The 16,168-nt window shown below is 33.9% G+C and overlaps 1 protein-coding gene across 1 annotated transcript in view; it reads right to left on the minus strand.

Annotated features, from left to right (window-relative positions):
* Window positions 1-3,341: 3,341 nt before the first annotated feature.
* Window positions 3,342-16,168, minus strand: part of SLC17A6 (solute carrier family 17 member 6) — a 37,396-nt gene continuing 24,569 nt past the window's right edge. The window contains exons 7-12 of the mRNA XM_054585993.1: window positions 13,806-13,948; window positions 9,409-9,558; window positions 6,466-6,598; window positions 5,967-6,077; window positions 5,348-5,475; window positions 3,342-4,704 (exon numbers count right to left, since the gene is read on the minus strand). Of these exons, the coding sequence (XP_054441968.1) occupies window positions 4,369-4,704; window positions 5,348-5,475; window positions 5,967-6,077; window positions 6,466-6,598; window positions 9,409-9,558; window positions 13,806-13,948 (1,001 nt within the window). The 3' untranslated portion in view covers window positions 3,342-4,368. The remainder of the gene's footprint in view (window positions 4,705-5,347; window positions 5,476-5,966; window positions 6,078-6,465; window positions 6,599-9,408; window positions 9,559-13,805; window positions 13,949-16,168) is intronic.

Here is a 16,168-nt window from a genome sequence, read left to right on the forward strand (position 1 = left end):
ACAGAAACAGAAAGCAGTTTAAAGAACGGGATGGAAAACATGCATAAGAAGTTCAGCCTATCCACCTGCGCTCCTGCAGATTCAGGCACTGCAGAGAGTTGATGCTGATCTTTCCCCAAGGCCTAGACTCCCTGCAGCAGGGGGATGTCTCGGGCTCAGAAAAGCTTTGTCACCTGAAGCTATAAAAGAAAAAAATGGTAGGGGGAGCACCTTAATAGCAGCCCAATGTTGGGAGTTTGGGGGATTAAGGAAAGTCCTTTCTCAGGAAGGTTAGGATGGGCCCCATGTCCCAGAGCCTCGCCTCTTGGTCACAACATGCGTGGCCCAAGTGGACAGCGGGGCATGCTCCAAACACCCCAGGGACGGGGACTGGACTTCGGGGTCCATGATAGCAGAGACTGGACCTGTTTTCTCACCAGTGTATGACCAGGGACTTCCAGGGTGCAAGTGCTTAATAAACACTTACTAAGTGAGTAGGTGAATTGATAAATGAATCCCAGAAAAGCCGATAGCCAGTAGTGCTCTCTGTAGACAAACATAGGAATAGTAAACTACAGATATAAGTTAAATACCCATCATGTTTATACATGTTAAATGTGTATATGTCTTTGCATTTCCCCCAAAGATCCACCCGTGCAGAAAAATAAAGGGAAAAGGATGCAAAGAGGGGATGTTTATAAGTATCAGATAAATAAATACCTTAAATGTAGCAGCATATTAGACTACAGAAGTCTGTTATTGAAATAGGAAAATACGCATGCTAAAATGCTAAAATGTCAACTGGAAAAAGTGTGTGGCAATAATAAATTAAGTATGACTTCAAATTTGCAAATTACAAAGTATATGTGAGTTTTCTGTATATGTGCTTCTTATAGAAAGCATTCTAGAAATCTTTTAGCAGTGATTATGCCTGGATATCAAGGTTATTGATTACCTTTATTTTTATTTTCTTTTATTGTTCTTTACCTAATAGAGGTCCCCTCTTACCCGATACTGCATTTATAATCAGAAGAATAATAAAGTGATAAAAAGAGTAATAAAAGTGAAAATAAGTTCCTCTCTTGCTATGGCCAAATAGTTTGTATTCTTGTTCCAGCCCTGCCTGGGGAATCTTTAGGAAGTTAATTATACCCTGACTCAGCCGCTTTATTTGGAAAATAGAAATACTAATATTAATATGTGGTCTTTCAATTGTATAAGGCAAATGTGTGAATGAGATGGGTAATGTATGGAAAAGCATTTTGCAAATTGCAAAATACTAGACACATATAATGGACCAGATGGAGATGGGCATTGGGATGAAAAGGAAAATGTGGAAAAGGGGAGGAAGATGACTTTGCGCGATTGAGAAAAGAGAAAGTGAGTATGACCAGTGGTAATGTTAGGAGACATCATTAGAGCAATTTTCTTCCAGGATCTGCAAATGTTTGTGTTATGGAATTGGGGAAATTATATAGTCTTAGATTCAGGACATTTTCATTCCTGCCATCAGGTTATGCAAAGATGGCACGTGAGCCTCCTTAAGAATTAGGTCTGATCTCTGGCTATGGATTCTTAATGCAGAGGAAGGCAGGAAGAGAAAATATGCTTCCTCACTTCACCCCAACCCCTCCCCTCACACACTGAAGTTATGTGAGTGGTGGGTATGGTGTCATGGTTGAAGCAATAAATATTCTTTAATTAATTCCTTAAAGAAAAACCTGGTTTAAGTCCTGGCTGGGTGGCTCTCAGTTGGTTGGAGCATCATCCCATACACCAAAAGGGCTGCAGGTTCAAACTAGTCAGGACACATACCTGGTCGGGTGTGTGTGGAAGGCAACTGATCCATGTTTCTCTCCCTCTCTCTCTCTCTCTCTCTTACACCCCTTCCTTGCTCTCTGAAATCAATTAAAAAAATCCTTATGTGAGGATTAAAAATAATAATAATAACCTGATTTAAGAAGAAAATAAAAATAAAAACAAAAATATAACTAATCATAATAACTTCTTTCCAAATCCATAACATCCTCTGTGTCCTCTTGATCAAATCATTTTTTCTTATTGACCTTCATCACCCTCACTTGTTGAATAAAAAATGTCAACTAAATCATCCCATAAATCCCTTTGAGCTGAATAATTGCCTTTTCAGCTTCAGTTTATTAATTTGTAGTCTGGATTTAAAAGATTCTTACTTTGGAAGGTCATTGTGGAGTTACATAAGATACTCTACAAAAAATGGCTAGGGCAATGCCCAGCAAAAAGTATGTGTGCAATCAAATTTAGGTAGTATCATTGACCTGACAAGTCTTGAGTTTTTCCCTAAAATTTGCTTTAAGCTTAGCAAAAGTTGTAGAAGGCTGCCATTGAAAGATACAGTTTGACTCACAGACTTATTTCTTGATATGAAACTCTCTCTATTGAACCATATCTCACACAATCTGAAGAAAGCTATGTTTTTCTATTAAATCTCAGGTAGCTAAAAAAAAAAATAATTCTTGAGTCTAAATTTGGCTTCCTTGGATCATGCACATGTTAAATTCATATTAAAGCTGTAATCTAAATAAAATAATCCCAAATTAATGTAGTGTGTTTTTTTACAAAAGGATAAATAGAGCATTTTATTAACACTTTTTTTGCAGCAACAAAAATGATAGTGCACATTTTTTTTTCATTCAACACAACAAAAGCTATGATCACATTACATCACTTTGAGACACAAAGCAGAAGGTATTTTTATTTTCTTAAGGTCAAGAATGGTCTGCATTTTTAAAACAAACTTTATGTTTTATATTTGCAGTAGCAGGGCCTCCAGTCACTAGCACAATACATTAAACAGGTTGAATATTCAGAATAGACAATTAAATACACCAATAATATTTTGAATTGAATTGGGAAATGCATTATTATCATTTTAGAACATTAAAAAGATATCTGATGTTAAATTTTTTTAAAGAAAAAAATCATTCCTACCACCTGAAAAGCTACCACAAGCAAAATAAAGACAATATACAGACAGGAAATTTTATGCATTGCACTTATTGCTTGGTACACAAATGTTGCAATTCCTGTTGAGTATTATTAATAAGTGACAAGCAAAATGCCTCTGCCTCATCTAAAATTCTATGACTCTATGAAAGTAGAAATTGCAGTCCCCTAACCCAACATTAGGTGTATGCTATTTTTGGTTTGTTTGTGAAGATTGTTTATTATGTTTCTGTGTATGGATATGTATAAGATATACAGATATATAGAGATATAATTTTAATATAATTTATTGTCCTATATAAGACAAATATATTTTAAATGGGACTTTAAATAATAAAATTATCTACTTACAATCTCTATTAAATTTATCTTTTTATATTATATATACCTCTGTGGCACAAGTTTTATATAGTATTTAATTATTAAGGAAGAAGAATATCTAAACCATTTTCTATTCCTTTTGTTGTTAATATTGCATTTTCAGGGTTCTATTTCCATAGCAAATTTCTTATTAGATTCTTTATGGTGTGTGCATCTTTTTTTTCTAATGCCAAGTTACAACCTGTACAAAGTTGTAATAAAAATACATTGAAGTCTTTTTTAATATTTTTTTGCAAAAAAGTTATGTGATATGCTACATGAAAAGTCAAATTTATTAAAATGTGAAGTGTTTTATACTGTTAGGTAAATGAATGGAAGAACATGAAGCATACCCCACACTTGACAAGTTCTCTTTCACAGATATATGTTTGTGCCCAAACATTTCATATAAAACATTGCAACACATTCCTTTGGATAACCAACAAAATATTCCACATTATGTAATAACAATAATTATTTAGTATGCCTTGCTAGTTGCTAGCCCACAATATTCTTCTCGAATTGAGATATCCCAACTTCATGATTTACACTCAATAAACGTTGCCATTATCTGATGCAGGCAACATGACAATATTACATTTTTGTCAAAACAGGACTTCTGCATGAGATCTTGCAATACAGTGTAACAAATATATAAGTGCATTTTACATGATCAAGTAGCTTTGGCTTCCTAACCTTTGTAGGATGCAATGTGCCAACTGTTTTAGTTGTGCTTTATTAAATGGTGATGACTTTTAGCTCATATGAATCCAATGAGTAACTACTTGCTTCTACAGTTTTTGATCAGTCAACCTTTAAATCGCAAACGCAAGAATAGATGACCTGAATGGAAATGATAGAATTTCACAACTTCTACAGATTGCACTTGATGGTAACTTCATGAGTTTGTTTTGATTTCATTTTTACAGCAAGACTTGCCTGGTTGATATGTTTACATGTTTACACCACATATTTTTAAAATTTTTGTGCAATCACAATTAAGTTAATCACAAACACTAAAAATAAATCCAGCAATTAGCTTTGTTATGAGTAATCATCTCGGTTGCTATAGGTGTATGAGTCTTGTCCTTCTTCTTGTACAAATTCCTCTTTCTTTTCCCAGCCATTGGGCCAACCTCCATTGGCCTGTGTGGTGGCACCATACGACTTGGTGGTACCGTAATTTATATAATTTTGAGTAATGTCTCCTGTTTCTTCATCAAGTTCATCTTCATGGATGAATCCACATTTTTCTTCACTTGTTTCCTCAGGGTCTGCCCAGGGTTGCTTCTCTCCTGAGGCAAATATTGCATAAAATATAACTCCGCCATAATGGACGAGGGCAGCGATCAGGAAGACATACTGCCACTCCTCACGCGACTGCAGTGACAAAAGGGGCATGTGAGAACAGACAGCCGTGTTTCAGAGGAAACCCCTATTCTGATGATCTGAAGCAAATCCTGTGACTGAAACTTTCTCTAATATATAATTATTTTATTTAAAAAGTTTAAAATCTAATGTTCTGAAATAAAACTCCAAATATATTTATGGTTTAATTTTAAACATATTTTTAATTGATTTACTTAATTAATATTTTTCTCCTGCTTCTTTTATATTCTTCTATTAATCCATAATTTGAAGCTGTATATATAAGGACAATAACTGGTAATTATATTCTTCCACTGAAAACTGCAAAGAAGTCTGAACTGAGGTTTGTAAATAAAGCTCAGAAGATTTCTGCTTGCCTACTCTAATAAGCTAGGAGCAAAAGGTTTTGTTTATTTTTAACTATATCAGGGGTATCAGAAATATTCAAAGGTGTTGAGAAGCATGTTGCTAGTGGTATGGGAAAAGAGGCTCAGCCAGATTTCTTAGATATTTTCTTCTGAGCCTCAAGTGTCTCCCCTACTCAGAAGTGTGGTGAGTGGATTAGAAAAGAAATGCCAAAGACAATATATTAACCCTTTCCCCAACCATAAGAAAGACTCTTCGACAACTGAACAGCTGTTTTGTTCCATCTTACCTTATTCTTTGTCATTGCACCAACAATGATAGGGCACACCATTCCTGACAATGTGCCAACACCATTCGAAATGCCCATTAAGATACTGGCATATCTTGGAGCAATATCCAGGTGGTTAACATTGAAACCTGAAATGCACACGTAACCTTTGACTCAGAGAATCCCAAGCCTGTTAGAAGTGCCTATAGAATATTTTATACCACACTCCCCACCCTCCTTAAAAGATACTAGGTACACAGTAAGTGCTTAATAACTCCTTTTTGATAATTTAGCTCAGGGATAAAATGACAACACAATGAGGTATAATTTCTTATCTAATACTTAATACGTGATGCTCAAGCCACAGAGGGAAGGAGATATGTTCTCTTAACCGAAATAAATAAGTAAGTAAATAAAAAGGGTAAGCAGTGAGAAACTGAGCAGTAACAAATCTAAATAATGCTTTCTAAATGTTTTATTATTTTTATTTAATTTTTAGTGGAAATATGTTGACTAAACTTTCTTAACATTAAATATATTTAAAGCAGAAAGTAGAATATCTTATTCTACTAGATAGATCTTATTATCACCAGCCAAAATCAGATGTCACAAGCACAAATTTTAAAAATGTAAATTTTACCAGATATAGCAAATCCGCTGAATCCCACGGCAAGTACCAAGAATGAGATAGCTACCCCTCTAGTGTGAGAATAGCCGACAACCAGAAGCAGTGTTGCTTCCATGCCAAAACCTTCAGAAACAAACACACAAAAACACGTCAGAAAATTGTGTAAGTTTTCCTAAGGAGCCAAAGCTGCTGAAAATGCCCTAGCAAACCACTTCTGTTAGTTTATCTTAAGAATAATCATAACAGTTATACTGTGTACACAACGATTACTGAAACCTTCCTTGTGTTTTAATAAAAACATGAAAACAACCTTAAGTTTCAATGATCGGAAGGGTTAAGTTAGTTATGAATTTATTTAAAACTAGGAGTTATAAAAATCTAAAGGCAGGAAGATGATTACAAATGAACAATGAAGACACATTTATCTGCATATTTGATATGCACAGAAAAAACTACTTATGTAAATCAGAACTTCATGAACTAAAAACATATTTAAACATCACTTACTTACCACCACAATTCATGATCTTTCTTACTGTAGTAGTTGAAAGAATTTGCTTGCTTCTTAGAAAGTCTGCAATCTGCCCTCCAATAGGCACAATAATTGTCATCACTAAGTGTGGCACCGCAGACAGCATGCCAACCTGAAGAGAAACAAGAGGGGAGAGATATACGTGATCCTAACTACTGTGGGCAATGTAATGAACCTGATTTCCTGAACCCATCCTAAACTCTGCATGGACAAAGGCAGGAAAAACACTGTCTCCAAATGGCCACTTATTTCCTAGAATAAATAATAACTTCCGCACAATAAGCGAGAAAAGCCAAGTAACTTTACTTTGATCCCTTTTTTATGTTCTAGAAGAGAATACTGGTTTTCTATTCTATGAGTCAGTAAATATTGAGTTATGAATAAGCTATCTTTAATCTTATTAAAGAGTGATTCCCATTTATGTGCCTATTTCATTTTCTTAAGTATGTCTGCAAAAATGTATCATTAGGAAGAAGGGCAAGTAGAAGAGGGAGAGATGGAGACAGAGTCTGAGGGGAAATATATTAGGCAAAACTTTGAAGAGGCTCTATGTTAAGGCTAACAACTTTTATTGCATTTTAAATATATATCTCTTATAAGTTTTATATTCAGTTTCTACAAATTAAGAACCCAGAGAATGTAGATCATTTTTTAGACATTTTCACGTCAAATATCAATATTTGGTCACATTACCATACAATGAAATATAGTTTCTATACAGTCTAAAATGTAACCCATCAGCCTTAATTCAACACACATTTTTTGACCAATAATTATGTGTAAGGCACTATTCTCTAAGCATTATGGAGGCAGAAAATACAAATAAAATGCATTTTAATTGTGTGTTTCTACATACATGGACTTAGTATATTTTGAATATTCAACATAAGCATATAAGGAGGGTTTTGGTTTATTTTTTACACTAAGTATAATTTTAAGCACAGTTCCTGGCAAATGGTAAGTACTGGATAAGTTTATTATTTGATGTGAACATGTTTTTCAAATTAGATTATTGAAGTTTCAAGAAAAAGATTGTGTTTTATATCACAGTGGTGTATAGTGTGGTGCCACGACCATGTGCTTGAGTGGATTAATTGACATAGCGAATGACTCTAAAATAGGTTATATCTCCAAGCTATTCAGTTCTCTTTCACTTTAGATGGAAGTGTTTCATATTATTATTATTAGAGCTTATTGTAGAGTTTGGTTTCTGAGCCATATCAACCTAGATCCAAAGCCCATGCTGTATTTTCTTCATTACCTCCATTACATGTTTTTCAGGTAACTCAAGACTTTATTTTTTTAACCAGTATAATCAAAATCTTCGAGCAAATCTGTGTGTATAGAATTTATTTATAATTTTAGTTAAAAATGTAATAACAGAATGAAATCCACCCATCCAGTTATTCTAGTTAGTTTTTATAAAATATTATTGCTTTTATTCAAGCATTTTCAATTAACTGGAGCCTCAGGGCCAGAATGACCCTGCAGTGCCATCAACATCAGCTGGTTCCTTCACTCCTCCCATGAGACCGGACTTTATCAATAGCCTCTCAGTGTCATATTTGTCCTAGATTATGAAAGTGAACTCACACCTCCAGCAGCCTTTGTTGAGAAGTGTAGCACCTCTCAGAGCTCCCGAAGGCGACTCTGCGTTTGATCAGCTCCAGAGAGAAGAGCCCTGTCTAAAGCAGCCATTCTTCTCAGCAATGGAGGAAACAGTTTCCTTAGAAACAGGGTTTACAAAAGAGCTCTTAGAATAGCTACTCCTAAACTCAGGCTTCCTTCAGTTCCAGGCCTCAGACAGTGTTTCAAGTAGAGACATAATATGAATAGCGAGCCCAGCTGGACTTATGTAATGACATGAAGAGAAATGGCAAGTCCATTGCCAGCACAGACAAGTGTATTCACGACTCAGCAAAGGGCTTGGCACAGAAATGGCATTTAACAAATACTTGCTAAATGCTTAAATTAATATATGGTTTACCTGAATGTAAATGGCATAGTAGAGGAAATTGAAACAAATCAAAGAATCTGGGCTTAAACTTGATTCTGTCATTTATCACCGGTTTGGTCTCAGGCAATTTAAAAACCATTTCTAGTTTCTGTTTCTGAGTCGGCTCAAGAGAAGCCATGATAGTTATCCCCTGTTCAGCCACACAAGGTTGTTCACGAATGTGAAGGGCCTTGTGAATTTCAAACCCTATATAAATATAAAGTGGTATTATGTTTATTTTCTCCTTACAGAAAAATCTCAAAAATGATTGTATTTTCATGGCTATGAATACATGTCTGGAGCAGTTAGCACACTGTGATTTAATTGGTAACGTTTATTTACTTCATTTTTTTGTCTACGCCGCTGAGCTGTGAACCCTTAAGGGCAGGAACCATGTTCTTATTTCTGAATCTAACACAAAGCTTCACATATCATGTTCAACAAATGATTGTTTAATAAATAAATTAAATAAGCAACATACAAGAATGTTTTCAGATTTTTTTTTATCTCCAAATCTTTTAGCCAGACAGGTTTCTGAGAGCATTGAAGAAGGGTTAGAATGATAGTTACAATTCCACCTTAATAAAATACTTTTGCATTTACTGTTACGTTGTCTCTAACCTGACATTTAAAGGAAGTTATGTTTAATTGCAGAGAAAAGGTGACTCTGATGTCCACCCCAACTGAGACAGAAGCCCCGTGAGGGCAGAGACTCGGTCTGTTTTGTCTGTATGTCCTGCAATAAAGAGCAGTTTCTAGCAGACAGTCGAAGGCAGCTGACTGATTCCTTACTTAGTCTTTGTTTCCCGAAAGTTATTTGTTGACTGAATAAATAACTTACAGAGTTTAGAAGATAAAATCTTGGCAAAGGAACTTAATATTCACTTAAATACAAAAATCATGCACTAAAGATAATTTGTACGTACCTTGCTGATTTCAAATCCAAAGACTTCCTCAAAATATGCTGGCTGACTAATAAGCAATAAATAAAAAGTCCAGCTTCTGCAGAAGTTTGCGACAATTATTGCATAGACTGGCATAGATGTAAAAAATTTCCTCCATGGAGTCTTGAATTTCTGAAATCCCAAAGAGAGAGCCATTCTGACCATTTAAGATATATTCTTACTTACATAGGAATGATAGGTGTTTTGCATTTTCAGGATGTGTATGTTGGGGCATGAGTAGGAGGTAGGCAGGAAGTGGTGAATTGTTAATTTCAACATTCCAGTTAACCTGAGCTGCATGAATAATCATTAGTAAAAAAAATAAAGTATCAGCCTCTTATTCTGATGAACTGTTTCAGTATTGGAAATATACAAGATTCCATATTTATATAAACCTAATTCCAAAAGCATTGGTCTCAGTTTTCAAGATTTTGGGGGAGGTGGCAGTGATAGATCTTGCTTCACCAAAACTCACTGATGAATCAATGACCTTGTTGGTATCCAAAATATTTTATCTGAAATACTGAAAATTCAATGTACTTAGGGAAATAAAAATAAGAAAAATTAAGAGTGCAATAATCTAGGCTTTATTCAAAGACAATGATACCACTACCTATCTATAAACGATCTTGATAGCGAATGGATATCAGTATAAATTCTATGACATTGGGGTGCAAGGCTCTATAAAACTCACATGATATACATCTGGTTAAAGCATTTGGCCACCCAGCACACCATAGGCACATCATAACTATAGTCATGCATTGCATAACGACATTTTGGTCAATGAGGTACTACATATATTATGGTGGGCTTATAAGATTATAACAAAGCTAAAAAATTCCGATAGTCTAGTGACACCATAGCTCAACACATTACTCGCATGTTTGCAGTGATGCTGGTGTAAACAAACCTACTGCGCTGCCAGTCATATAAAAGTATAGCACATACAATTACAGTAGTGGGCTATGCCATCTAGGTTTGTGTAAGCGCACTCCATGATGTTCATGCAGCAACTAAATCGCCTAATGCTGCATTTCTCAAAATGTATCCAGTCATTAGCAGGCACACGACTGTAGTTATTTATGATATTCAAGACATTCAAAATGAACAACCTGAATACCATTAGCTTTGCTTATAACACCCATTAAAAAATACACCCAGTATACTTAAAATCCTGGATATGCCCAAATATAAAACAAATGTCTGAAGACTAATTTTTACACCTTAAAATATTCCTCACGTTTTCAAACACTGTTTCAATTACTTTATTTTGAACACCAAGGTACTGTTTGGTGAAGAAACAATAACCTAAAATAATTTTGTTTAATGCTAGCTCGGGACCAAATTAGTAAAAGAGAAGGTACTCATACATGGGATATAAAACTGAAAGCAACAAATGAACAGAAAAGCCAAACAAACAAACAAACAAGCAAAACCTCATACACACAGAAAATAGCATGGTGGTTACCAGAAAGAAAGGAGAGTGGGGAGGGGTAGTAAAGGTTCCAGGGAGCGTATGGAGACAAAAGGAGATTTGACTTTGCGAGGTAAACAATGCAATATACATATGTGTTTTAGAACTGTACACTTGAAAACTATATAATTTTATTAATCATCACCCCAATAAATTTAATAAAAATAAAAAATTAAAAAGAAGAGGCAAACTTTCTTTTTACACAGATTTAGTAATTATTTGTGCATATAGAACCTCATCATTGCTATCATTGATTGCAATTCTAATTAATCCTTTTAAAGATCATTTTATAAGCAATACAGTAGAAAGTTATACTTTGGTGATCACAGGTATATATATGATGAAAAAAAACAAAACAATACAAAATCCTGTCCTAATAATGTATAATGAGTTCTATGGCTTTGGATAAAAATTTTAAATGATAGCATCATAGATGGGTTTCAAAAGTGCAGGGGGTTTTTTTCCTTAAATTTGATATACTCTGGGAAAATGGTGCCAGGTGAATATATTTATTCATTGATAATAAAAGTGGCCAAATAAGGAATGTCTGGATTATGGATATTTGTATAATAAATAACCTTTGAATATTATTAGAAGTAAATAACTTTTTCCTGCTGTTCTGGCATTTCTTGTATTTAACTGGGATTATCTCCGCTAAGAACTTTATTCCTCAGGTTGCAGAACACTTCATCAAATATAAGAGAAAAGAATCTAAGTTTATACCTTAAAAGAATTGTTATGGGCTATATGAGGGTTTGTGGTATTCTGATAACATTCTACTGACTGAATTGGCTGTTTGCTTCACCAGTGTAGTTAGAGTATAAAAATTCAGTAAGCTTTTCACTTACGTTTTTGTGCATTTTTCTGTATGTATGTTATAATTAATTTTTTCAAAAGAGGCATTATAGTCAACTGCAATGTATGCAATCTTTAATTGGATCCAAACTCAAAACAAATAGTATAAAAGACATATGAATATAGACTAGGTATTAGAATTTGGACTGGATATTAGAAATTTGAATATCTAGGTATTAAATAATTTATAGAATTATTTTTAATTGTATTAGGTATGATAATAGAACTTAGATTGTAAAAGAGAATATTTTTATTATTCTAGAGATATTTGTGAGGTGTTTGTGGATAAAGTTTTATGATATCTCATTTACTTTGAGATTATGCAGCAAAAAACAAGTGAAATAATAGGGTTAGATGTTAACAACTGTTACATCTATGCAGTGGATATATGGATGTTCCTGTTACTGTTCTTGCATGTTAAATTTATTCACAATAAAAAGTTAAAGTATAAGCTCTATTCTCAGCTGATCTCATTTTGAAAAATTTACTTTGAAGCTAAAGGAAAGTATAAAATATCAGTAAGATATAAAATATTATATTTAGAAAGCAGTAAGTTATAAAAAAGGGAGTTTTGAGATTAAGGTCTTTTTGAGGTCATTTCAGAAATTGGTTTTCACTGGGACTAAATTTCTGATTGTTCTAAAAAATTCATACTTGATGTAGATGCACATTATCTCAAGAACTGGTAAACAAAAGAATCACATTTAACTAATGATCAGGTTGTTTTTGGCTAGAAGTTGAAACTGAACTCTGAACACACTCGGATCAGCCTATATTTAGCTTCTGCTTGTAGCAAGTGTGGCTGGTGGGACAGAAGCACAGGGCCATCACCCCCCCACCCCACTCTGCCACCTGTGTTTTGAATAGCCACCATGAGAAAGAAATTATCAATCCATTTCTTGAAGAAAACCAGAAGGGGAAAATTCTAATGCCAGTCTATTCTGCTCATGAACAACTGCAATGTAAGGATTACTTTGAAGCACTGAAGTTTAACTTCTAAATAATATCCAGTATGGAATTTTTCTTATTCATTAAAGGTCAAGATACATATACTTAGCAACAATGGGTAACAGACCTTTTTACCTAGAATGAGATGTCAAAGACAGGCCTTCTCTAAAAATGAAGTAGAGAAGCAGAGCTGGAATAAAATACAATTGAATGTGGGGAGGAGCCTCAAAAAGAAAGACAAGAAACATGCAAGGGCCACTGGTTCCTCAGCCAGTTTACGTTACCTTCCAACTCTTAGCGTAAGGAAGTTGAGTTACTGATTAAGTGAGTTACTGATTAAGTGAACTACTGAACCTGTCTCAATATATTACTTCCATTTACCAGTTTTTAAATAGTATCCTATGGCTTCGTACTAGTTACTATTTATAATATATTAATGTCACATGGACAAAAATATTTGCATTATTGACAGAGAACTGCATTTCACTCTTGGTAGGCAGATCCTGTCCAAGAAACCTAATCATGACCAGAAAAAAAAAGGCTTTCAACATTATCTCTATAATACTTGATTTTCATAATAATAATCCTAAAAATGGTAATATTTCATAAAAAATATATTAAGAATATTTTTCACGTCAGCTGTTATTAGCATTCTAATGTTTTAGTATTTAATAAACCACATATAAATATACATATAGAAAATCTACATTTAGACTATTTAATGAACAAAAAAAAAGTAGTCTTTTCCATGACTATAGTAGGTTATTTGGTGATTTGGCATTTCCTACAATCTAAAATTAACTATTGGTTGAATTTGTTTAAATTATGGACCATATAGAACTGTTTTTAAAACTCATCTATGTTTACAGTTATAGTGATAACACAGGGCAAGTTTGAAGATGCTTAATGAAGAAAAAAAGTATAGATGGAAGAAGTAGCAATAATTCCTATGCAAGTCAGGGAATATGAAGTAAAAAGAAAATCACGATTGATACCAAATTAGTTTTTTTGAATAGGAAAATATAAAATAATTTGGTTGGTTGGAGGAAGATGAGATGGAGAATAAGAATAGAAATATACACCATAATAAAATTCTTACTTCCATTGCACCTAAAAGATTTGCACTCTCTCCAATGCTTTCTTCTATGTACCTACGTTCTTCATCTGTAATAGTAGGATGCTTTGCAGGACTCTCATAAGACACCAAAAGCCAAAACATGTACCAGATCATCCCAAAGCTTCCTGTAAGCAAGAGTTCAAAAGGAGAAAGTCAAAGAAAACCATTGCAAATACTTCCACTTAACAGTCATTTGCTGGAATAAGACTACAAATATCTTGTGACAAACACATTCCATAGAATGTGAATTCAACTTTATGTTTCTACAACTGACTTTAGCTATCTCTTCTTGTCTTTTGTCACAATACTTCAATCTTCCTGAAGGCTGGTCCTATATTTATCTCTTTTTTTTTTAAATAATGCTGATACACACAATAAATAACTATCTAATGGTGTGGTTTGGAACATGTTCATACATCCAACAAATACTCACTGAGCAGTAACTTTTCCAGGCACTCTGCTAAGTGAGAAAAATATGATGAGCAAGACAAAATTTCTTCCCTCAAAGGATTTTATGAGGAGTGAATCCTTTTGTTATTGGCCTATCTTGATTGTGTGAGAGTGGTTTGCATTTCCAGAGAAAAGAAATGTTCATTTACCTCTCCTAATAGCACTTTAGATCTAGTAAACAGACTATTAAATAAAACCTAGAAAATAATTTTAACTTTAGTGACTATTGCATATTAAAAAATGGGCTTCTATAACTAATGTAGTAATATTTCCCACTTATTTGGCTGTACACCATATTATTTTCAGTACATGCTATTGCCTATTAATCATTTTGGGGGCAGATGAAAGTTATACATTTCAAAACAATAAATGTTTGCAAATTCTTTCCACTCCTTCTTTATTTAGCACTCTCACCATTAAAACAGGCCTTTATTGTGCAATGTAGATCTGGAAACATTAATTAAAAAAAACAATTTCTTGTGATTTATTCTTGTTCCTTAGTTGCTAGCCATTTTGTTTTTGCTTCATACTGTTCTTTCTCCCTTGAGCAAAAATCTGAATGTCCCTGACCTACATAATATTTTTTTTTTTTTTGCTGGCTCAACATCTCAGAAGTGTTCCTTACTACCATAGCTCCTGATGCACCATGGTTCTGTTAATTACTGAACATGACAGCACACACAATTTTGGGTCAGATGGTGAAAATTTGGTATAGTGTTGTGATGATGGAACACGGCCCTTCCAGATTGGGGTCCTAGCTGTGTCATTCATTAGCTACATGATCTGATCAGGAACTGAATCTCTCTAAACTCCCACTATAAAATGAGATAATAGTTCGTTTTTTATGACATGTGGCAAAGAAAAGTTAGAGGAGATGATGCATAAAGCAACTAGCACAGTGGAGGGCTCAAAATAAGAACTCAATTAATGAGAGTTCTTAGAACTTAGAAATAATTATCATTACCACTCTCTGAATGCATCAGAAGTGCCAGATACTCAGCTAATTGCTCTTTACAGGGTGTGGCAAAAGTAGGTCTACAGCTGTAAGTACACAAAACAGTTTATTCTTGTATTATTATTTATTAATTATTGTATTATTTTCAATACAAACAACCTAAACCCACTTTTGCACCACCCTCTATGAATCATATCTTTAAAACTTTAGTAACTATGCAGGTTTTATCTTACTGTGTTTTAAATGATCAATATTAAATATGTGGCTCAAAGACCCAATTTTTGTTACATACAGCAAGTAAGCAAGTACTATGATATGATATTTTCAGATTATCTAATACTTAAACTGCGTACCATTCAATGACAGCATTAAATAACTTAAAATAATGAGATTGGTTTTCATAAATGCTTTGTGGAAACTGGTATCCTTACTTTAAAGCCACACTGTGTCTTCAATTAAGTTAACGGACTAAGGCACAAAACAAAGGATTTAATGGCTGGCCATCCCAACTTGTACTATAAACCCAACATATAAACACTTGAAACTTTTTGAATTATGAGCCTTGAAAGTCTAATGAGAGGTATGGATTAAAATCTGATAAAAAGATCTTCCTAGAAAAAAATATGTACAAGTGCATGTATGGCTTACAATTTAGAACATACATAAATCCAAAAGCTATACAGGGCTTTTGAACCAGGACAGGAGCCCCTCTTGTAAAGCATATTTAAGAACATTACAAACATAAGGATTTGCTCTGATGAAAACATGTCGAAATGGAAATGGATCATTGCAAATTTGGAAACAGCCAGATAATTTCTTTTCGGCCACATGACTTCATTAATCTTTCAGATTCTCATGCTCATGTTGAAAGGTGGTATTAATCAGTGACAATATCAGTTGGGATCTATCTCTCTTATATTTTTTTTCTTTCCTCTTTAAA

Source organism: Pteronotus mesoamericanus, unplaced genomic scaffold (genome assembly GCF_021234165.1).
Source record: "Pteronotus mesoamericanus isolate MK-2021 breed Mesoamerican mustached bat unplaced genomic scaffold, CSHL_Meso_final contig_90, whole genome shotgun sequence".
Taxonomy (NCBI): Eukaryota; Metazoa; Chordata; class Mammalia; order Chiroptera; family Mormoopidae; genus Pteronotus; species Pteronotus mesoamericanus.